This window comes from Topomyia yanbarensis, chromosome 3, assembly GCF_030247195.1.
Source record: "Topomyia yanbarensis strain Yona2022 chromosome 3, ASM3024719v1, whole genome shotgun sequence".
NCBI classification, from domain to species: Eukaryota; Metazoa; Arthropoda; class Insecta; order Diptera; family Culicidae; genus Topomyia; species Topomyia yanbarensis.
The window spans coordinates 55,411,616-55,436,374 of NC_080672.1; the positions used below are offsets into that span (position 1 = coordinate 55,411,616).

The 24,759-nt window shown below is 38.4% G+C and overlaps 3 protein-coding genes across 6 annotated transcripts in view; all 3 read left to right on the plus strand.

The window, feature by feature from the left end:
- LOC131692228 (zinc finger protein OZF-like) overlaps nucleotides 1–8,122 on the plus strand; it is a 28,773-nt gene extending 20,651 nt beyond the window's left edge. The window contains exon 3 of one of the 2 annotated variants that reach the window (XM_058979144.1): nucleotides 1,428–4,990. In XM_058979144.1, the coding sequence (XP_058835127.1) occupies nucleotides 1,445–3,070 (1,626 nt within the window). In that variant the 5' untranslated portion in view covers nucleotides 1,428–1,444 and the 3' untranslated portion in view covers nucleotides 3,071–4,990. Of the gene's footprint in view, nucleotides 1–1,427; nucleotides 4,991–6,198 lie in introns of those variants that run through there. The other variant, XM_058979145.1, reaches the window with a different exon arrangement.
- A 1,071-nt stretch (nucleotides 8,123–9,193) lies between these two features.
- Nucleotides 9,194–18,723, plus strand: LOC131686938 (zinc finger protein 678-like). Its single transcript, XM_058970969.1, has 3 exons — nucleotides 9,194–9,343; nucleotides 16,979–17,984; nucleotides 18,390–18,723. Exons 1-3 carry the CDS (start codon nucleotides 9,274–9,276, stop codon nucleotides 18,721–18,723), a joined length of 1,410 nt encoding a protein of 469 aa, XP_058826952.1. The 5' UTR covers nucleotides 9,194–9,273.
- On the plus strand, nucleotides 18,648–24,726 carry LOC131692229 (zinc finger protein 28-like). Of its 3 annotated transcripts, none has more exons than XM_058979146.1 (2): nucleotides 18,648–18,778; nucleotides 22,738–24,726. In XM_058979146.1, the coding sequence occupies exons 1-2, from the start codon at nucleotides 18,769–18,771 to the stop codon at nucleotides 24,339–24,341; spliced, it is 1,614 nt and encodes a 537-aa protein (XP_058835129.1). In that variant the 5' UTR covers nucleotides 18,648–18,768; the 3' UTR covers nucleotides 24,342–24,726. The 3 variants fall into 3 exon arrangements, with proteins under 3 accessions (XP_058835129.1, XP_058835131.1, XP_058835130.1); XM_058979148.1 differs by having other exon boundaries at nucleotides 18,773–18,892; XM_058979147.1 differs by lacking the exon at nucleotides 18,648–18,778 and adding an exon at nucleotides 22,467–22,488.
- Nucleotides 24,727–24,759: the final 33 nt, after the last annotated feature.

Genomic DNA, 24,759 nt, shown 5'->3' on the forward strand with positions numbered 1-24,759 from the left:
TGCGAGAAAGAGTAATCAACAAACAACAAGCCATAACTTTTAAAGTATTCAAAATAGATATTTAAAGTCTTTAGTAAAGTTATTCGCAAAAGCAAGAGCTACAAATTTGCTGAAGACATCATTTCGATATAATCACTTCCAAGAAAATTTGTGCAAATATCTCACTCATAGGGGGATTAATCAGCAAAAGCGCAATTCCAAAAGAAAGGCCATATTACCTCCATTAAATTCTCTGAAGATACTATTGACCTAAAATAAGCCGTTTTGGCGTTAATAATAGATTATATGTTTTTGGTCATATTTCTGGCAATGGGAAATGATAAAAATCTTTCGTCCGAATTTAATGTTAAATATCTCTTTTGATAATAGTCCGATTTCTACAATCTATAGCTTGTTCGAAAGGCATTCGTTAAATCTGTCTTAAAATATATAAATTGTTAATCTATATTGTCAATTTCGGCAGATAATTTAAAAAAACTGCAAAAAACGCCATTTTTACGCATTCAAACATTCATATCTTGGAAACTAACCATCAGAATCAAAAACAAATTAATAGCGTTCATACTGTTTTTTAGTTCTTTCATTTAAAATTGGTTTGGATAAGATCGGTTCAGCCATTGCTGAGAAACACGAATGAGAATTTGTCCGTTACATACACACACACAGACACACACACACAGACATTGTCCCAAATCGTCGAGCTGAGTCGATTGGTATATAAGACTCGGCCCTCCGGGCCTCGGAAAAAAATCTTGAAAGTTTGAGCGAATTCTATACATTTCTTTTATAAGAAATGTAAAACACTATTTTCACCTGAAAAAAATATTAAAAAATTCATAACAATAATATGAAAATTTTGACGAAAAGATGGGATCGTTTAAGGAAACGCCAGTTAAATTACGAGCAAGCTAAAAAAAAGTTTTGAGATCGGTTGAAAACTTTTTCGGCAATCGCAGTCACCGCAAAGACGTTTTTGGGAAACATGATTTCGAGATAATCGCGTTTAAATTTTCAAGTATAAGCCACGCCTTCGTAAGGGAGCAAGATGAAAAATGCTATAGCTTAGCGTCTACTGCTCCGATCTCTATAAAAATTTAAGGTAACGTTCTTGGAACCTGAACTTTACGATAGAATTCAATTCTTTGGAATATAACCCCTTAACGGGGTAAGCGTATGTGAACTCCCGCTTGATGAGTAATTATTCTCGTGGTTCGTACCGACGGGTGAGAAGGTTTACGAGCCCTTATTGACCCTGCCCGAATTTAGGTTCGTTACCCTGAGCAGTCATTTGGGCTTTGACCTATAAGGACTTTCGCCCAAGCTAAAAAGTGTCCATCCCGCGTATCACAACTGCACTATAAAAACAAAACATTTAAAAATATCTTGCGTAAAACAGAGATCTTACTGAAGTTTGTTGAACATTTTAGGTGTCAGCTGCATTAGCATGGAGCAGCAAAATCCAAAATCTAATGAAAACAAATTAGGAAAACCCGTCGAAGTCAACACCTCTACTCATTTGAAAGTAGAAGAAATCGTAAAGATAGATACATTGCCCGAAAAAACTGACAGGGACAACAAATTAACAGAACCCGTCGAACTGAACACCTCAATTCAGGTGAAAGTAAAGGAAATGAAAATAACAGATAGGCCGCCTAAAAATGGAAATAAGGTGAAAAAAATAAGTGAACCCGTCGAAATCAACACCTCTATTCCGATTAAAGTAGAGGAAATCGAAATAATAGATTCATTGACCGAATTAAAAACGGAACCGCAGGAAGCGGATGCCGCCAACCATCGATGTGAGGTTTATTGCGAAAATTTCCCAAAAAATCACTCGAGTGAGGCACCTTTCAACTGTGAATTGTGTGGAGAAAGCTTTCCCATGCTCTGGGACCTTGTGCTTCACAAGGGGGATTACAGGCTCAAGAATGAACTTTCTAAGTGCGCCAAACACGAATCTCTCAGGGTAATTAGCACAGCATGTGAGATATGTGGAAAGGAGTATGATACGCTCAGAAAGCTAAAAGGTCATATACTGACTCATTCAGATGAGAAACCTTTCAAGTGTGAAATGTGCGAGAAAAGCTTTCGTCTGCTCAGTCAACTAAAAAAACATGACTTGGTGCACACAGATCATAAAAGATACCAATGTAAAGTGTGCGATAAGAAGTTCAAATTTAACTGCGACCTAAAATGTCACTGGACAATTCACACAAATGAAAAACCGCACAGATGTGATGTGTGTGGGAAAGAATATCGTACAAAAGCTGTTCTTAAAACTCATCAGAATATTCACACTAACGAAAGTTCTCACATGTGTCAAGTGTGTGGAAGAGAATTTCGCAAAATGTCAAATCTCAGAAGACACATGAATATTCACCCAGGCACAAAGCCGCACAGATGTGAAGTGTGTGGGAAAGAATTTAGTACAAACGCTCTCTTTAAAAACCATCAGAATATTCACACAAACGAAAAACCGCACATATGTGAAGTGTGTGGAAGAAAATTTCGCGAAATGCCGAGTCTCATAAAACACATGAATATTCACACTGGCAAAAAGCCGCACAGATGTGAAGTGTGTGGAAAAGAATTTCGTACAAAAGATGTCTTTAAAAACCATCAGTATATTCACACAAACGAAAAACCGCACATATGTGAAGTGTGTGGAAGAAAATTTCGCATAATACGGAATCTCAAAAGACACATGGATATTCACACAGGCAAAAAGCCGCACAGATGTGAAGTGTGTGGAAAAGAATTTCGTATAAAAGATGTCCTTAAAAACCATCAGAATATTCACACAAACGAAAAACCGCACATATGTGAAGTGTGTGGAAGAAAATTTCGCGAAATAGGGAATCTCAAAAGACACATGAATATTCACACAGACAGAAAATCACACAGATGTGATGTGTGTGGGAAAGGATTTCGCGAAAAGCAGAACCTCAATCGTCACAAAATTGTTCACGAAAGCAAAGAACTAAAACCGTTCAAGTGTGAATTGTGCGGAAAAGGACTTCGTTTTCGCGATAACCTAAGCCGTCACATGTCGACGGTTCACTCGATGTAAACACTGTAAATATGGCCTGTATGACCAGATTTAGACACACATATGTCCGAAAAAAAACATTAAAAGTTCTACAAAGAAAGACAGCAAGCCAAGAAAACGCTGTTCAAAATTTATGTTGTTCTAGATATTTCCTAAACAAAGCTGGTAGTTTAAATTATGCACTGTACACTAAGGGCAGATCACTCTAGAAATGTACATCAAATTTGCATCGAAATTGAAAAAATGTATTTAATGTCCATTTTGCATCAATTTTACACTCCCTCGCAGATAAGTCTGTCGAACAAACGCCCTGCGCCGATCCACTTCGTTCGATGTTTTTTTTTGGATGTAGATATAGTTTCTTGCAGGGCTTTGACGCCCTACCCGCAACGCAAAATACATTCTATTTTGATGGCAAGAAACAGCGATTAATATTCTTGATTTAAAAATGCATCACAGGTGATCTGCCCCTAGATTGTGCATCATAGAAGACTCAGAATACATTACACCAGAAAACAGTATTTTATTCCTAGTTTTAAGACAGCTTTAAACTTTATCATAAAAAAATATTCATCCCCATCTTGTAAGATAGCTGTGAAACTTCTCATAAAAATTTGTTCCTCTTCTTGTATATTAATCTGTATTCCTAGTCTTAAGAGAGCTGAAATTTTTGAAAAAACTATTGTTCAATCTTGATTATCGAATCATATTTTTAGTATTAATTGGTAAAAAAATGTTCCTTTCAATATTAAAACAAATTGTTCATTGTAGCCCCTTAGTTTTAAGATATGTAAAAAAAGCAAATTGGCACCGCCAAGCTACCGCATTTGTGCCTATTAAATAAACGAACTGAATAAAAAAATACACTACGTATACAACGTTTGGAAGGCACCGAACCTTAGCCAACCAACCAGAAAACCTTGTACGGCGAGCGATCTGTAGATGTTGAAAAATATTTATTTCGGCGTCATATCAGAGTCTGTAAATGGACAAATCCACATGCAAGCGCCTAAAAGAGACTTCTTGAAGTCTTATGAAGACTCGACACTTTTTGGCCGGATTTGGCATGTTTCATTCTGCCTGGCCAGTCTTATACTGGCACAAAACTAATAATGGTTCTTCGCAGTGCATCCGCCCTATCCAAAAATATAATCCACCATGAAGACAAATGTTCATGAAATCCCAAAAAAAAAAATTAAAATGCCCTTTTAAAAATGTGTTTACACATATCGACCCTGGCTTTACTCTTGATTTGATTAAATGAGTTACGGCAAATGTTTGAGGATATTTGAAGGGCGCCGCGAATTGTGTAGTGTATAAATATTCATGTACGGTGCTTCACACAGGCAGTTCAGCTAGCTAAATTAAAAATGTCAGTTATAAGGACAAATGGAGAATGCTCGGCGTCGCGGCAGCGCGCACTCGGCGTCTTCTATATTTTGACTGTTTTACATTCCCGCCATTGAAAATAATTGTACCGATTATATTGATGGATTCGAGAGAAACAAAAATATTATGCATACTTTCTATTCCCGTCTCTTTTATTCTGCTGTGATTTTTATGTATTTTCTAGCATATACTTCTAATAAGCATTCAATGAATGGATAGACCGAATATGTCCAATGCATAAAATTTACAGCAGAAGAAACGAGAGGCAGATAGAAAAGTATGCTACCGATGCATTAATAAAATTCTGCGTGTAACGGATTAGAATGAAGCAGAGAGAATAGGGAGAGAGACGAATAGTGTGAAGCCAAAAATACCTGCCTGAGTTGGAGGAGATAAGTACTGTACATCCATCAAAAAAGAAATATAAATTTTCGTCAGAATTTACTTAAATCGTGATTGTAAGGTGCATTTTAGAGTACAGTCGTGATTTGCTGGTTGGGCCACACCTATGTTCAACTAACGAATTTGATTCGTTAGTTGGACCGACTGAGAGACAGCGATGCCAGATGTGTTTAGAAGGTTGTGAAGATGGCTTTTTCATTTTGAAGACAAATTTTTTCGGATGTCTTGACCGATTTCTTTCAGAAATCTGGCTGGTGAAGACAAATGAAGTCATTTTTTATGAAATGTGAAGACATTTGAAACATACCTGGTATCCCTGCTGACAGATGTCAAAAACTCTCCAAATGAGACGTTAGTAGTGTAATTATATCTATTCACATCTCTAATAATTGTCAGATTTATTGTCAAAGTCAAAGAGAATAGGGAAAGAGACGAATAGTGTGAAGCCAAAAATACCTTATTGAGCAGACCAATCGTGCAATGTAAATAAACATTACTCATGCCTGAGTTGGAGGAGATAAGTATTGTACTTCTATCAAAAAAGAAATTTGAATTTTCATCAGAATTTAGTTCAATCGTGATTGTAAGGTGCATTCTAGAGTATATGTATGAGTAAAAATAAGCTTTAGAATTATTTCATCTCTTTGTTTCGAAATGCACATCGTTTGATAAACAAATCCATCGATCGACATACGGTTTGTTTTCAAAATATAATAGGAGTCATTTAAAGTGCTGCCTATAGAAGTGGTTGCCAAAATTCTAGTGTTGAAATCATCATAAAGGGCGTGTTGCCGTTTTGACCGATTTTCACTCTTCGTCTCTTTCCCTATTCTCTTTGGTCAAAGTAAATTTGACATGGGATTTTTGCATTCATATATTTTTAGTCCAACTAGCAGAGGTCCAACTAAAAAGCGGTCCAGTTAAAAAGTGTCCAACCAGCGAATCACGACTGTATATGAATAAACACATAAAAACAAGCTTATTTCATTTCTTTGTTTTGGAAACACACATCATTAGAACAAATCCAATGATCACTATGCAAAATATAATAGGTGTCATTTATAGTGCAGCATGTGGAAGCGGTTGCCAAAATGCTAGTGTTGAAACCATCACAAAGGGAGTGTTGCCGTATTGACTGATTTTCACTGTTCGGCTCTCTTCGTATTCTCTCTGGAATGAAGCTACGATCGTTTCAAACGTACAGAAATACTACTTGGACTTTTCTTACGGTTTCTAAACAAAATTTAGGTTGCTGTCTGACGATCAGATTAGAATAGATTTTGAGCACTGAAAAAAAAACATTTAAGAACAACTTGCGCGAAGGCTGAGATCTTACTGAAGTTTGTTGAACATTTTAGGTGTCTACTGCATGATCATGGAGCAGCAAAATCCAAAATCTAATGAGGAGAACAAACTAGGAGAACCCATCGAATTCAATCCCTCTATTCAGTTGAAAGCAGAACAAATCGAAAAGATAGATACATTGTCTGAAAAAACTGACAGGGACAGCAAACTAACAGAACCCGTCGAATTAAACAACTCAATCCAGATGAAAGTAGAACAAATGGAAATAATACATACACCGCCTGAAAATGCTAATAAGGAGAACAATTTAGGAGAACCCGTCGGATTCAACGCTCCGATGAAAGTAGAAGAAATCGAAATAATAGATTCATTGACTGAATTAAAATCAGAACCACAGGAAGCGGATGCCGTCAGCCACCGAGTTGAGGTTTGCGGCGAAGAATTCCCAAATATCTCCTTGCTTAATAATCATCGATTGAATCAGATGAACGATGAACATTCAAATAGTGGACAAAGCACTTACGAAGACGAAAATCCCTATATTTGTGATTTGTGTGGAAGACGTTATCGTAAACTCGTCCAGATCAGAGATCATATGAAATATCACAAAGGAAAATCGTTCAAATGTGACCAGTGTGAGAAGGCATATGCCACAATTAGCAATCTCAATGAACACAAGAAATTTCACACGAACGATAAACCATTCAAATGTGAATTGTGTGGAAAGGCATTTCATTCGCGCCACCAGCTGAAACGGCACTCAAAAAGTCACTCGAGTGAGGCACCTTTCAACTGTGAGTTGTGCGGGGAAAGCTTTGCCATGCTCTGGGATCTTGTGCTTCACAAGGGAGATTACAGACTCAAGAATGAACTTTCTAAGTGCGTCAAACACGAATCATTCAGGGAAATTAGCACGGCATGTGAGATATGTGGAAAGGAATATGATACGCACAGGAAGCTAAAAGTTCACATGCTATCTCATAATGTGAGAATTCACAAATGTGACATGTGTGAGAAAGCATATAGTATAATTAGTAAGCTTAATGATCATAAGCAAACTCACTTATATGAACGGTCATATAAATGTGCATCGTGTGGAAAAGGGTATTGTACGCCGAAAGCATTAAAAAAGCACATGCTTACTCATTCAGATGAGAAACCTTTCAAGTGTGAAATGTGTGAGAAAAGCTTTCGTCTGCTCTGTCAACTCAAAACACATGAATTTGTGCACACAGATCATAAAAGTTACCAATGTAAAGTGTGCGATAAGAAGTTCAAATTTCTGTACACCTTAAAATGCCACTGGACAGTTCATACAAATGAGAGACCGCACCGATGTGATGTGTGTGGGAAAGAATTTCGTACAAAAGCGGTCCTGAAAATCCATCAGAATATTCACACGAACGAAAAATCGCATGTATGTGAAGTATGTGGAAGAGAATTTCGCGAAATGGCGAATCTCAGAAGACACATGAATATTCACACAGACAACAAGCCGCACAAATGTGATGTGTGTGGGAAGGGATTTCGCGAAAAGCAGAACCTCAACAGCCACAAGATTGTTCACGAAAGCAAAGAGCTAAGACCGTTCAAGTGTGAAGTGTGCGGAAAAGGACTTCGTCATCGTGATAACCTCAGCCGTCACATGTCGACAGTTCACTCGAAGTAAACACTGGACAAATGTGGCATGGGTGATCAGGTTGAGATCACGCATATATCTGAAAAATTATTGAAAGTTCTACACTGCCTATGATCGCAAATCAGTACCCTAAAGATAGGCAACCCCATAGAAAATGGGACAAATATGCGATAATGGGCAGTACAAAGAAAAACAGCGAGCCGAGAAATGCGTCTTCAAAATTTATATTTTCATTGAAGCTTATGGATAAGACACCCATGTTTTGGTATTTTTCTACATATATTCTATACAAAGCTGGTAGGATAAATTATGCAGAATACATTACAACAGATAACTCATTTCTCGCGCGTTTTTTTTGAGAAGGGCCAATAAGTAGGCTGTCAAAATTCACTTTGAGAGAAAATTCCAGAAAAACGGAACTCGCCGAGAATGGATGTGTTAACATTTTATGAAAGAGAAAAGTTTTCTCTATTGTCTGTTGCTGAGATTTATATTCGGCGAATAATGGTTTGTCCACAATTTTCTCTCAAAGTGAATTGTGACAGTATGCTTATTGGCCCTTCTGTAAAAACACGCGAGATTTTAAATGCTTATGTGACTATTATGTCTTTATGGGCAGCTATCGGAATTAGACGCGCTTGTCAGAAATAAAGTTACATATGAACAAACTGGTACTTCTACAGCCCCCTTCTGAATATCTTGACCAAGCATAAGTCTCCGCTAAAAAAGTTCAAATTTGTATTCTGTATTCCTAGTTTTAAGATAGTTGTAATTTTACCTCTTTGCTAAAACTATTGTCCCCCATCTTGTAAATAGAATTGTATCCCTAGTTTTAAAACACCTGTGAATTTTATCATAAATATTCGTTTCCCCTTTTGTGTACCAAACTATATTATTAGTTTTAAGATAACTGTAAATATTTCCTAAAAATCTATTACTATTGAATTCCTTGTTTTAAAATTTTTCATAAAAAAACTTTTGCCCCCTCTCTTGTATATAGAATCTTATTTCTAGTCTTAAGATAGCTGTAAAAAATTTTCTCTTTTAAAAAAAATATTTCAACATTGTAACCTCCTAGTTTTAAAATATCCAAAATGTAAAAACAAAAGAATTTGGCACCGCCAAGCTAACGCATTTGTGCCTATCAAATAAACGAAATGAATTAAAAAAAACTGGTACTTAATAATTAGTACTTAATCAACACATTCGATTTTTGATTACACATACCCTCGCGTACTGAATGCAAATTTGTGGATTTGCTAGCTGGAACGACTGATGGATGCCAAAAGCTGCCGAAAGAGGTTGTTAGCTGTGTAAATAAATCTGTTCATATCTCCAACTATTGTCAGTTTGATTGTTATTCCCTGTAATTACTCTTGGGGACGATTCGGAAGTGCAAACGCTTCATCTTCTTCAGCGAATGCTTCGTGTAATGTGACGAGTCCAGATCTGACCAGAAAAAGGCAAGTCCTTCGGGTAGTGTTTCTTAATGAAGGCAGCAAATTCCGATAAGCACTGTTGCGTTATAAGCACCAGGCCAATATTTCATGGGCAAAACTGTAAGTAAATCAAAACTAGGTTAAGCTACGTTACCGAAATTGTACTAATAAACAGTAACAGCGTAATTAGAATGCCGCGTCTTGTGGTCACGCGACTTAACGCTAAAGCGACGCCTCAAGCGAAACACGCCACGTAGCAGCTGTCAAATGAGCTTTCAAATACGCCCACTGTCCGTCTTCTCGGTTGGTGCTGCTGCAATCCTACTGGCCATACGCAGGAAGTAAGATAATCTTCCCACCGCGATACTATCTGACTCCTTGTCAGTATTATCAATACTCGAAATAGGAGAATTGCGACACCTGTCTGTTCAAGTCATCGAAGCGCCTACTTTGATATGATGGGTCCCAGGCTACTGTGAAATCCGGGTTAATAAGGACGCCGGCCGAATTACCTCCCTCGGCCGACCGGGGTTTGGAACGGACCTTAGCTTGGTTAACAACGAATTTTCAATTTTCGAACACTTATAAATGGGATTTTCGATTGATTGACACCGGTGTAGTGGATTGCACTTTATAGCAGAAGTGTCAATGGAACATACCCAGTTTTCTGCATTTCTGCTAGAATGTGCAAAAACGGTGCAGTTTCAGTGCACTCCACTACACCGGTGTCCATCAATCGAAAACCCCAGAAGTCATCTCGCTTGCGTCGGTGTTTGGCCTCGTAGCGTAAAAAGGCCGGCGGGAAATAACTAAAACACGACGAAAAAGAATTGCCGGAGGTAATCTACAGACCTAAAGTTAATGCTAAAAAATATATGTTAGAATTTGTTATTTCATGAAAAATATGGTATAGGTATATAATTCCGCCTTTAGGAAAACAATATTTTTGAAGAACGACCAACAAGAGTTTGTCTACATGAGGCGATCAGCACAGCGGTCAATTGAGTTCTCGATAACACACGATGAAATCAATGGAACAACTGGTTCAATGTGGAGTACCAACGAGCAACAGATAAGCAAATTCAGACTAGGAACTTATTGCTTGTTATTGTTACATGTCGGAACAGTTCAGTGAGCTAAGAGCAGTTGACAAAGACGATCATGAGAAAGAAAAGTACCCGGCAGTTTCAAAGTTATAGCATTTAATATACCTGTCATCACTATTTTTATTATTTGTTTACACGTTTCAATGTGTTAGTATAACTGGACTATTTGCGATTTGGTTCGAACGAACCGAATTGCGTTGCATTGTCTTGTGACGATGATTTTAGCGGATTGCACACTGACTTCATCATGTTTGACTGCCGATTATCTACTAAGAGTTCCTTAGGAAGTGGTAAGTAGGAATTCATACCAATCCGACCCATATTAAAAACTCAACAGCATGATGATAGCCATCATTGCCGGCCGCCCCCATCTCCATCGTTCACGGGAAAGGATAAGGTAGACAGGAAGTGTTGATGCTCCACCTACTTAACGGAAGGTAGACGACTCATCAGGCTCTTCCATAGGTGTCGCGGAGTTGGTCATTTGGAAGGATATAAGGTCTAGGATTCGCTCCAAGCAAGCGATGCGACCTTGGTTTTGGTTTGGTTTTCGAGTATACGATCATTCCAAAAAGAAAAGATCTTATTTAGTTTTTAGTTCTTTTTAAACTCTGGGTAGCCGGATACCGAGAGTATCCTGTTTTCTAAACAAAAGCAATTTGAACTCCACACAGCCGACCGTGGGAGTATTGCCTAGGAAAGCTAATCTTATCTGCGTAATGGGCCGGATCACCATTGTGACAGCATTAAAAAAAAATTCGCTATTTTACTAACCGAAACTATGGAGTGACACGTTGTAGAGACAGACTTATGAGAGCTCGAGATGTTATAAATCAAGAAAAGTGTTTCATATTTTCCAAATGAGAGGCTGAGAGCAAGAGTGGGTTAAAAATTCGCTGCGAGCAAAAGCGGTATACGTTTTATTTAGAGCAAAACCGGTTTAAGTACCAGTCAGAGCAGAAATGGGATAAAAAAACCCTAGCGCAAAAGTGGGTTAAAAAGATATACCACTTTTGCCCTGAGAGGATAGATATTCCATTTTTATTCTAAGAATGTTTTCAAAAATGATTTATCACCAATCAGGGAAAACCATCATCAATATGGGTATCATTTGAAAGGAGGTGGTTAGTAGATATGGGAAATCGATAATTACGCCATTTTGAGTTCCAAGATGGCGACTTCCGGTTACCACAAAATAGTGAGAACCACCATCAATATGGGTGTCATTTGAAAGGAGATGGTGAGCAGACACCGAAAATTGACCATTACCGCCATTTTGAAATCCAAGATGGCGACTTCCGGTTACCACAAAATAGTGAGAGCCACCATCAATATGGGTGTCATTTGAAAAGGAATGGTGAGCAGACATCGAAAATTGACCATTACCGCCATTCTGAATTTCAAGATGGCGACTTCCGGTTACCACAAAATAGTGAAAACCACCATCAATATGGGTGTCATTTGAAAGGGGATGGTGAGCAGACACCGAAAATTGACCACCACCGCCATTTTGAAATCCAAGATGGCGACTTTCGGTTACCACACAATAGTGAGAACCACCATCAATATGGGTGTCATTTGAAAGGAGATGGTGAGCAGACATCGAAAATTGACTTTCACCGCCATTTTGAAATTCAAGATGGCGACTTCCGGTTACCACAAAATAGTGAGAACCACCACCAATATGGGTGTCATTTGAAAGGGGATGGTGAGCAGCAATCGAAAATTGACCTTCACCGCCATTTTGAAATCCAAGATGGCGACTTCCGGTTACCACAAAATAGTGAGAACCACCATCAATATGGGTGTCATTTGAAAGAGGATGATCGTCAGACACCGAAAATTGAGCATTACCGCCATTTTGAAATCCAAGATGGCGACTCCCGGTTACCATAATATAGTGAGAACCACCATCAATATGGGTGTCATTTTATAGGGGATGGTCAGCAAACACCAAAAATTCACCATCACCGCCATTTTAAAATCCAAGATGGCGACTTCCGGTTATCACAAAATAGTGAGAACCACCATCAATATGGGTGTCATTTGAAAGGAGGTGGTTAGCAGACACCGAATATTGATCATTACCGCCATTTTGAAATCCAAGATGGCGACTTCCGGTTACCACAATATAGTAAGAACCACCATCAATATGGGTGTCATTTGAAAAGGGTCAGTAGACATCGGAAATCGATTGTTACGCCATTTTGAAATCCAAGATGGCGACTTCCGGTAACCACAAAGTAGAGAGAACCATCATCAATTTGGGTATAATTTGAAAGCGGGTGTCAGTAAATATCGGAAATTGATTATTGCGTCATTTTGAAATCCAAGATGGCGATTTCCGGTTACCACAAAATAGTGAGAACCACCATCAATATGGGTGTCATTTGAAAGGGGTGGTCAGTAGACATCGGAAATCGACAATTAGGCTATTTTGAAATCCAAGATGGCGATTTCCGGTTACCAGAAAATAGTGAGAACCATCATAAACATGGGTAACGTTTGAAAGGGGGTGTTCAGTAGTAGCCGTTTAAGATCCGATTTTCTTTCACTGCAAACATTACATTGCAACAACACGGTTTTATGCCTAAATGATCGACAACGACCAACCTGCTCTCGTTTACAACATATGTACTCGATGGATTTACTGATGGATTGCGAACCGATGCTATTCGCATGGATCGGTTCGGCCTTCGACAAAATCAACCATGATGTCGCAATAGCGAAGCTGGACAAGCTCGGTATTCATGGACAACTTCTGCGTTGGTTCCTCGATGGAAGGCAATTCCAAATCAGCATTAAGGACTGCCTATCTGCACCATTCTTCACTACATCCGGCATCTCAATAGGTAGCCATCTCGGTCCATTAATTTTCCTCCTCTACTTTAATGACATCAATATAAAATTACAAGGACCCCGCCTTTCTTTCGCCCATGATATGAAAATTTTTCGACAAATACGGGATAAAACCGATTCCGAGTTTCTTCAGAGTGAACTGGAGAGCTTTAGTACGTGGTGTGACCTAAACAGAATGGTTTTACATCCGAGTAAATGCTCAATCGTTACGATCACTCGGAAACGCTACCCGATTCAGTTTAACTACCATTTATTCGACTCGAGCACTCCAAGACACTCTCACGTCAAGGGTGGTGGAGTCATCATGGATGCAGCACCACACACTTCATACTTCGTGGATGAGGCATGAAGACAATAAAGATAAAACAATCATCGACCCGCCCGAAATTAAAATTTTGTGATTTGTTTCTCGCATCAATAAAAATATTATATATGCAATTACATATTAATTTAAGTGGTTTTAAAATAGGTTATATGAGGAAAAAAGCGAAAAAATGCTAACTTTCAATAAAATTGCTTTTGGTTCACTTCAATCCATTTTTGGGTTTATTAATATTCCTTGGATCTTCAAATTTTAAAAGGTGTATGAAATGGGTGTCACTGATGGTGGTTCTCACTATTTTGTGGTAACCGGAAGTCGCCATCTTGGAATTCAAAATGGCGGTAATGGTCAATTTTCGGTGTCAGCTGATCATCCTCTTTCAAATGACACCCATATTGATATTTTTCAATTTTCGGTGTATGCTCACCATCCCCTTTCAAATGACACCCATATTGATGGTGGTTCTCACTATTGTGTGGTAACCGGAAGTCGCCATCTTGGATTTCAAATTGGCGGTGAAAGTCAATTTTCGATGTCTGCTCACCATTCCCTTTCAAATGACACCCATATTGATGGTGGTTCTCACTATTTTGTGGTAACCGGAGATTTCAAAATGGCGGTGAAAGTCAATTTTCGATGTCTGCTCACCATTCCCTTTCATATGACACCCATATTGATGGTGGTTCTCACTATTTTGTGGTAACCGGAAGTCGCCATCTTGGAATTCAAAATGGCGGTAATGGTCAATTTTCGGTGTCTGCTGATCATCCTCTTTCAAATGACACCCATATTGATATTTTTCAATTTTCGGTGTATGCTCACCATCCCCTTTCAAATGACACCCATATTGATGGTGGTTCTCACTATTTTGTGGTAACCGGAAGTCGCCATCTTGGAATTCAAAATGGCGGTAATGGTCAATTTTCGATGTCTGCTCACCATTCTCTTTCAAATGACACCCATATTGATGGTGGTTCTCACTATTTTGTGGTAACCGGAAGTCGCCATCTTGGAATTCAAAATGGCGGTAATGGTCAATTTTCGGTGTCTGCTGATCATCCTCTTTCAAATGACACCCATATTGATATTTTTCAATTTTCGGTGTATGCTCACCATCCCCTTTCAAATGACACCCATATTGATGGTGGTTCTCACTATTTTGTGGTAACCGGAAGTCGCCATCTTGGAATTCAAAATGGCGGTAATGGTCAATTTTCGATGTCTGCTCACCATTCTCTTTCAAATGACACCCATATTGATGGTGGCTCTCACTATTTTGTGGTAACCGAAAGTCGCCATCTTGGAATTCAAAATGGCGGTGAAGGTCAATTTTCGGTGTCTGCTGATCATTCTCTTTCAAATGACACCCATATTGATGGTGGTTCTCACTATTTTGTGGTAACCGGAAGTCGCCATCTTAGATTTCAAAATGGCGGTGGTGGTCTATTTTCGGTGTATGCTCACCATCCCCTTTCAAATGACACCCATATTGATGGTGGTTCTCACTATTTTATGGTAACCGGAAGTCGCCATCTTGGATTTCAAAATGGCGGAAATGGTCAATTTTCGGTGTCTGCTCACCATCCCCTTTCAAATGACACCCATATTGATGGTGGTTCGTACTATTTTGTGGTAACCGGAAGTCGCCATCTTGGAATTCAAAATGGCGGTAATGGTCAATTTTCGGTGCCTGCTGATCATCCTCTTTCAAATGACACCCATATTGATGGTGGTTCTCGCTATTTTGTGGTAACCGGAAGTCGCCATCTTGGATTTCAAAATGGCGGAAATGGTCAATTTTCGGTGTCTGCTGATCATCCTCTTTCAAATGACACCCATATTGATGGTGGTTCTCACTATTTTATGGTAACCGGAAGTCGCCATCTTGGATTTCAAAATGGCGGTGAAGGTCAATTTTCGATGTCTGCTCACCATCCCCTTTCAAATGACACCCATATTGATGGTGGTTCTCACTACTTTGTGGGAACCGGAAGTCGCCATCTTGGATTTCAAAATGGCGGCAATCGTCAATTTCCGATGCCTATTGACCTATACGGATCCTATATTACACGATTTCTAAGGCATCGAAAAATATAATAAAATTTCATTTCCCACAAGTCCGAATAAGAAAATTCTGATTCTTTTCTTAGCGCAAAAATGGGTTAATATTCTATACCAGTCTTGCCTTGAAAATTTTGTCGAACCATTTTTGCGCGAATTAATATTTGATCCACTTTTGCCTGAGGTGTGATGACTATACCATTTCTGATCTAACAGAATATTTTAACCCACTTTTGCTCTGAACAAAATTTTAACCCACTCTTACTCTCAGCCTCTCAAATTGTTTGCGAAAAAACGAATATCGAACATTGACGGGAAATACAATGGGTCGTTAACCTGATGCACGGGTTTGTTAGCAATAACGGAACTCAAAATTAGATTCATAAAAACAGACGCCGCGAATTTTCAGTACGTATTGACCCTTGATCATCGATACTAGTCAGATTGAAGTCTTATTGGGGCTGATTTACGAACAACAATTTATTGAGATAAAATATTAATCGAAGGTTGTATACAAACCTAACATACAAAAGAAAGCCAAGAAATAATTTTGAGCTGCCCAAAATAACCATTAACTGTACCGAAAGATTCACTCTGCAAGACGGATACACTAGCAGTTCCGCGCGCGCGTCGTTTGTCCCCCTTCTCTGTCAGCATACGACCACAGATCCTAGACGATCTTCACTAATGCCATTCCCGCTCGAAACGAAACTGAGACAGGCTTCAATCCGTCCACCTGTCGAAGTGAACGAATTGACAGCGGTTGGGGATAGACCCCGACCCCGAGTGTGAACATAAACGGCAAAAGGAGGCCTGTACCCTGGTTGGCACCGCGGGGAGATAAGAAATAGGAGTTCTGTATCAGAGGTGAATGGCGACATAGATTGGCCTCATGTTGCACGATAATACAGCTTTGCCAACCGATTTGGGTCGAACGAATGGAATTGGAGACAAAATTATTCCATGTCCATTTAAATAATACGAGTGAACTATCATATAAAGTGAGGTTATCTGTGTTCGTTGTGAATCTGCATTCATCACCATTTTTTTCTTTATTGGTGATGCTGGCTGTTGGTTTGGAAGCACTAGGTGCAATCGTTGTTACTTCGCTGTTGGTAATGGAAGTAAGTTTCATGGACCTGTGGGTTTCGCAGTTCTTGTGTAGCAACCGCTTGTGATCTAGCATAAAACGACTGTCTACCAGTTTGGATCATAATAGATGGAATTTCCTTAGCAGTGCCTAAGCAGAATCTCCCGTTATCATAGAATTGACATGTAAGGATCAAAACAAACACGATTCAAGTTACTATTTGAGAGCTAGATTATAATACATTTTGTATACTAAAAACTTTTAAAAGCAGCTTGCGTGAAGGCTGAGATCTTACTGAAGTTTGTTGAACATTTTAGGTGTCTACTGCATGATCATGGAGCAGCAAAATCCAAAATCTAACAAGGAGAAAAAACTAGGAGAACCCGTCGAAATCAACGCCTCTGTTCAGTTGAAAGTAGAACAAATCGAAATGACAGAGACATTGTCTGAAAAAGCTGACAGAGACAATAAAATAAAAGAACCCATCGAATTAAACACCTCAATCCAGGTGAAAGTAGAAGAAATGGATATAATAGACACACCGCCTGAAAATGCCAATAAGGAGAACAAATTAGGAGAACCCGTCGGATTCAACGCCCCTATTCCGATGAAAGTAGAAGAAATCGAAATAATAGATTCATTGACTGAATTAAAATCAGAACCACAGGAAGCGGATGTCGTTAGCCACCGATGTGAGGTTTGTGGCAAAGTATTCCCATTAATCTCCCTGCTTGATGATCATCGATTGGATCACACGAAAGATGAAGATTCAAACAGTGGTCCTAGTACCTGCGAAGATGAAAACCCTTACATTTGTGACTTGTGCGGAAGAAGATATCGTAAACTCGTCCAGATCAGAGATCATATGAAATATCACAAAGGAAAACCTTTCAAATGTGACGTGTGTGAGAAGCCATTTGCCACAATTAGCAATCTCAATGAACACAAGAAGTTTCACACGAACGATAAACCATTCAAGTGTGAGTTGTGTGAAAAGGCATTTCATGCGCGCCACCAGCTGAAAAGGCACTCATATAATCACACAACTGAGACACAGTTTAACTGTGAGCTGTGCGGGGAAGGATTTTCCACACTCTGGGACCTTGTGCTTCACAAGGGAGATTACAGGCTCAAGAATGAACTTTCTAAGTGCGTCAAACACGAATCATTCAGGGTAGTTAGTACAGCATGTGAGATATGTGGAAAGGAATATGATACGCTCAGAAAGCTAAAGTGCCATATGCAATCCCATAATGTGAGAATTCACAAATGTGACATGTGTGAGAAAGCATTTAGTATAATTGGTAAGCTTATGCTGATTTCGTTTTTAGAGCGGATTCGCTCTAGGTTCGCTCTGAGCTGTCACTTTTGTATGGATTTTGTAAATATTAGAGCGAACCTAGGGCGACTCTGATCTAAAGCCGAAATCGGCATTAATGAACATAAGAAAACTCATTTATATGAACGATCATATGAATGTCAATCTTGTGGGAAAGGATTTTGTACACCGAAAGCAGTGAAAAAGCACATGCTTACTCATTCAGATGAGAAACCTTTCAAGTGTGAAATGTGTGAGAAAAGCTTTCGCCTGCGTTGTCAACTCAAATCGCATGAACATGTGCACACAGATCATAAAAGTTACCAATGTAAAGTGTGCGATAAGGAGTTTAAATTTCTTTACAGTTTAAAAGCTCACTGGACAATTCATACGAATAAAAAACCGCACAGATGTGAAGTGTGTGGGAAAGAATTTCGCGAAAAAGGTGTCCTCAAAACCCACCAGAATATTCACACAAACGAAAAATCACACATGTGTGAAGTGTGCGGAAGAGAGTTTCGCGAAATACCGAATCTCAAAAGACACATGAATATTCACACAGACAAAAAGCCACACAAATGTGATGTGTGTGGGAAGGGATTTCGCGAAATGCAGAACCTCAGCAGACACAAGATGGTTCACGAAAGCATAGAACTAAAACCGTACAAGTGTGAAGTGTGCGGAAAGGGTCTTCGTTATCGCGATAACCTCAGCCGTCACATATCGACAGTTCACTCGAAGTGAATATTGAACAATGCTGACATGTGTGACCAAATTTAAAGCACGCTTATGCCTGAAAGTATATTAACTAGAGGTCGTGTAGTACACACGACTAAAATGACATATATTAACCTTCATTTATATATCAAAGTGCCTGCATTTATATGCATATATGTACCATGATAAAAAAACAGTAAGTCGAGAAAAACGCATTTCAAAATTACATTTTAATTGAAATGGATAAGCTAGTACCTAGTTTGAATTATGCTCGGAATCTAGGGGCAGATCACTTGTGATGCATTTTTAAAAATCAGCGAAATTAAATGCATTTATTTCCATCAAAATAGAAATTCATAATGTATTTTGCGTTGCGTGCAATGTTTTTGCGTTGCCTGCAATGTGGTTCGCGTTGCGTGTAAGACGTCAAAACCCTACAGAAAAACTAGCCCTACATTTAGCAAAACGTCGAACAAAGTGGATCAGCGTAGGACGTTTGTTAAACAAACTTTTCTGCGAGGGAGTGCCAAGCTGATGCAAAAATGGAAATTAAATGCATTTTTTCTAATTTGATGCAAATTTGTTATACATTCTTAGAGTGATCTGCCCCTAGCTCGGAATACATTTCAACAGATAACTCAATTTTAAATGCAATAATCGAAATTAGAGGCGATTGTCAGGGAAAAATGTTACATACAAATAAACTAATTTATAGTACTTAATTAAAACATCAGACTTTCAATTCTTGATTAACAATACCTTCCCGTATTTATTGAACGCAAATTTGTAAACATTAGCTAGTTTGAATGTCATTGTTCTTTCCTGGAATTGTTCGACCAAGATGCTCAAACGCTTCATCTTCTCCAGTGACCGCTTCACGTAATGTGCCGAGTCCAGATCCGGCCAAAAATTGATACGTTATTCAGGTGGTGTTATTTAATGAAGGCCGCAGCTTGCGATAAGCAATATTGCTTTATAAGCATCACGCCAATATGTCAGCCAGATAGGTAAAGCTAAACTGAAACTTGTCAAAAACACTCAATCCGAAGAAATTCGTTTCGAATCCGTCTGGAACGAGCGCCATTGACAGGACTCGTGCTCGATTGGAATAGCACTGACAGATAAATGGCAAACAAACGATAGACGTCTCGAGTCTTTATCTAGAGGGACTCAGTGTCGTTATTTGTTAGTTGCGTCAGTTCGAATTCAATTTGGTTCTTTACTGATACATTTACTCTATTTTTTGACAGTTCACTAGTTTACTGTTTACATGAACATAGCAAAATTTTGTGCGGACAAATTGCAAATAAATTTTTGAAGTCCACGTAAACAGTACAAGCGAACCGTCGAAAATTAACACTCGAGTTCATTTGCGACGTCACCGTAAAGTATTCAATTGAGTTCTACAAGAGCGAATCTAGTCGTCAACCAAATTTTTCTAAGTCCATGTAAACAGTACCCATTAAGAAGCTCAAAAAAATAGGCCCATATTATTAGCTCGAATCATAACTCGTCGAAATGTCAATTGACGATAGGTTCATCCGGAGTGTTCATTTGTGTTTACATTTTGCTAGCGTTGCCAATTTTATTTTGTGTCCACCACCCAATGTGGCTACGCCACATCGCTTTCGCGCGTGCTGTCCGACTTCGCTACCGCTCAGGGATAGGCGAGCTTGACAGGATATTTTTTAATAGGGCTCAGCAAATAGGCGCATAGAAACCCAACGCAAATGAAAGGGCGCGTGCATCTTTACTTCAAATTTCATGAAAATATCGAAATATTTGAATATTTATGTGCAAGAACCACCAAGTAGACAAGATCACAGTGGATATTAATTATCACTTTCATAATAGAACCGCCGTTTACAGAATAATTTTGTGAATAATAACCATTCGCCTCTGGTTTATCCAAAAATGTTAGTTTAGCCTTTATATTCCACTTGAGAAGAAAGGCCTAAGTCGAAATCTCGAAGAAAATGTATGTTTCGCCGTTTTGTTTTCTTTAATTATAAATATATCTATAAACCATTTTTAATAATTTTCACCTAAATCTTGTAGTGTTTTATTCGCATAATGCCATAATAGCGAAAACGAAGTTTGTTTACATTTGCGATTTAAGCCCTAATGAAAGATCTATGTCGAAGTATGAAATCATATCATCAGAACTTCGAGTTGGTTTTCTATTCGTGCATGTAAAGTGCTTACTTACGACGAAAATGAAATTTTTAAGCTATAGAGCTTGAACATGGGATGCCAGTGTTTTTTCCTGAAATGGACTGCCAGTTTTTGTGTCCGCTTAACCCTTAATATAGTAACTCTACCCGACCAGGAGAAAATAACTGGGCAATAACCCGAGCATACTACACTGAGCCAAGAAATCTCATAACATATATTAAAAATATCACATAGCTTACCAATAATGACAATCCCATTCATTTTATGTGTATCCATTGAAAATCATGTGCTTAACACACAACGATCATTATGGAACACGAATAATATTCATTGTTTAATACGATATGTTAACGGTGGTTATCTGTGTTGTCAGATAATTGTTATGCGATATGCACACATGAAAAAATTTTGGCAGGCGTCACTTGAAGTTCTACAGCCATTTGGATCGACGATTTTGAATCCAGGCCGTCTTTGAATACTTCAATGCTGCAGGAAACGCAATGTAAGTTTTATGTTTAATTTATAAAATCCTTACCATATGACGCACTCCGTCCTTCCCAATTTATTCTGTACAGAAGTCAACTATTCTTCGAATTCTAGCGCCAGATTTGTTGGAAGCCGACAACTGTTGGGAATCAGGAACACTTCACCCCTGGCTCTGGAAGCATTACTGGAAACCTTTATCAATATGTAAATGATTTTAAACATCAGCTACATTGTTCATCAACAACTAAAATGACCAAAAATAATAAAAAAAGTAACCGAACTAGAAATAAATTCATTTTAGTATTATTAATTAAATCACTTGAAATTTATTATCGAAACCAATAATCCTCATTGGTATTTCAGTTCAATTTTTATGGCAAATACCAATAACAATCAATTGTATTTCCCATAGAATATATGTGAATGTTCCAATGAATAGGATCGTGACCATATCAGGAATATCTATGTGATATGCACTTATGAATTATGTGAAAAACTGCATGGAAAATAATTATGAATGTTTTCACATAAATTTTACATGATTTCTGCGTTCAGTGTATTTTTTGGTATTCATTCCAAAACTTAGTATTAATTGAATACTTTACGCTGACGTCACAAATGAACTCAAGTGTTCATTTTTGACAGTTCGCTTGTACTGTTTACATGGACTTAGAAAACTTCTTGCGAATTGCTTCGAGCGAATCTAGTCGTTCACAAAAATTTTCTAAGTGTATGTAAACAGTACAAGTGAACTGTCAAGAAAAGTGAGGTTAACTGCGCCAGTAAAGAACCTAATTAGGTTTTACACCAACCGACCTAACCCCATAAACTGAGACGGATGAACTTCCTGTGACAATTCTCGGTGGTTTGTTTACATGGGAGTTACGTGAGTTCGAATGTAACAGATGAGCACCCGTTGCACTCGCACTCACGCAACTGATAAAGTAAACAAACCACCGAGAATTGTGAAACATGAATTTCATTCATCATCAGTTCATTCGTGTCGTCATCTTGTAGAACTCAATTGATTATTGCACCTCATTGAGTATTTCTAGTTGCCAGTTTTGCGGTTTTTACATCCGCGAGTCTATTACCATGAGTGTTTATAGTGAACTGTCTAGAAAAATTAGGGTAAATGTGAGGATAACAGTGTCAGTAAAGAACCTAATCGTCAAACGAAGTTCAATCGACTCACTAAAACTAGTTGTCACCCTATCAAAACCATTAGGAATACTACTTGGAGTTTTCTTACAGTATTCTAACAAAATTTGGCTTACTGTTCGACAACTAAATTAGAATACATAGTGAATACTGAAAAAAAAAATTAAAAACAGCTTGTGTAAAGGCAGAAATCTTACTGAAGATTGTTAAATATTTTAGGTGTCTACTGTATGATCATGGAGCAGCAAAATCCAAAATCTAATGAGAACAAACTTGGAGAACCCGTCGAATTCAACGCCTATATTCAGTTGAAAGTAGAACAACTCGAAGTGATAGATACATTGGCTGAAACAACTAACAGGGGCACCAAACTAAGAAAACCCGTTGAATTAAACACCTCACTCCAGATGAAAGTAGAGGAAATGGAAGTAATAGTTGCAACGCCTAAAAATGTTAATGAGGAGAACAAATTAGGAGAACCAGACGAATACAACGCCCCTATTCCGATCAAAGTAGAAGAAATCGAAATAATAGATTCATTGACTGAATTAAAATCAGAACAAGAAGTAACGGATGCCGTCAGCTACCGATGTAAAGTTTGTGGCAAAGAATTCCCATCTTTCTCCCTGCTTAATGATCACCGATTGAATCACACGAAAGATGAACATTCAAACAGTGGTCCTAGTACCAACGAAGATGAGAATCCTTACATCTGTGATTTGTGTGGAAGACGTTATCGTAAACTCGTCCAGATCAGGCAACATATGATATATCACAAAGGAAAACCTTTCAAATGTGACGTGTGTAAGAAGCAACTTGCCACAATCAACACTCTCAATGAACACAAGAAATCTCACACGAACGATAAATCATTCAAATGTGAATTGTGCGAAAAGGCATATCATGCGCGCCACCAGTTGAAAAAGCACACATATAGTCACACGAGTGAGACACAGTTTAACTGTGAGTTGTGTGGGGAAGGATTTTCCACGCTTTGGGACCTTGTGCTTCACAAGGGAGATTACAGGCTCAAGAATGAAGTTTCTCAATGCGTCAAACACGAATCATTCAGGGTAATTAGTACAGCATGTGACATATGTGGAAAGGAATATGATACGCTCAGAAAGCTAAAGTGCCATATGCAATCCCATAATGTAAGGATTCACAAATGTGACCTGTGTCAGAAAACATTTAGTATGATTGGCAAGCTTAATGAACATAAGAAAACTCATTTATACGAACGATCATATAAATGTCAATCGTGCGGAAAAGGATTTTGTACGCCAAAAAAAGTAAAAAGGCACATGCTCACTCATTCAGATGAGAAACCTTTCAAGTGTGAAATGTGCGAAAAAAGCTTTCGTTTGCGCTGTCAACTCAAACTGCATGAATTTGTTCACACAGATCATAAGAATTATCAATGTAAAGTGTGTGATAGGGAGTTTAGATTTCTTTACAGTTTAAAAGGTCACTGGAAAATTCACACGAATAAAAAACCGCACAGATGTGAAGTGTGTGGGAAAGAATTTCGCGAAATGTCGAGTCTCAGAGTACATATGCATATTCACACAGGCGAAAAACCGCACAAATGTGAAGTGTGTGGGAAAGAATTTCGCCAAAAAGGTGTCCTCAAAACCCACCAGAATATTCATATAAACAAAAAGTCGCACATCTGTGATGTGTGTGGAAGAAAATTTCGCGAAATACCGAATCTCAAAAAACACATGAATATTCACACAGACAAAAAACCGTACAAATGTGATGTGTGTGGAAAAGGCTTTCGCGAAATGCAGAACCTCAGCAGACACAAGATGGTTCACTAAAGCATAGAACTAAAACCGTACAAGTGTGAAGTGTGCGGGAAGGGCCTGCGTTATCGCGATAACCTCAGCCGTCACATATCGACAGTTCACTCGAAGTAAATATTGATCAATTGAGACATGTGTGGCCAAATTTAGAGCATAAGCGTGCCTGAAAGGACATTAACTAGAGGTCGTGTACTACACACGGCTAAAATGACTTAAATTAGCCTTCAGAAGTCGAGAAAAATTATTTAAGTGAACTTTATGGATAAGCTAGTACCTAGTTTGAATTGTGCTCGAAATACATTTCAACAGATAAGTCAATTTTGAATGCAACCATCGAAATTAGAGGCGATTGTAAGAGGAAAATGTTGCATATAAATAAACTAAATTACTGTACTTAATACATCAGATTTTTAATTCTCGCTTACAATACTCA

Excerpts from the sequence above, each read along its gene's own strand:
- LOC131686938 (XM_058970969.1), top strand. The coding sequence starts at position 9,274 with ATGAAGGCAGCAAATTCCGATAAGCACTGTTGCGTTATAAGCACCAGG. Across the intron at positions 9,344-16,978 it reads AATATTTCATGGGCAAAACT|GTGTCTACTGCATGATCATG; the intron begins GTAAGTAAATCA and ends TGAACATTTTAG. Across the intron at positions 17,985-18,389 it reads GGTAAGCTTATGCTGATTTC|ATGTGAAGTGTGTGGGAAAG; the intron begins GTTTTTAGAGCG and ends AAAACCGCACAG.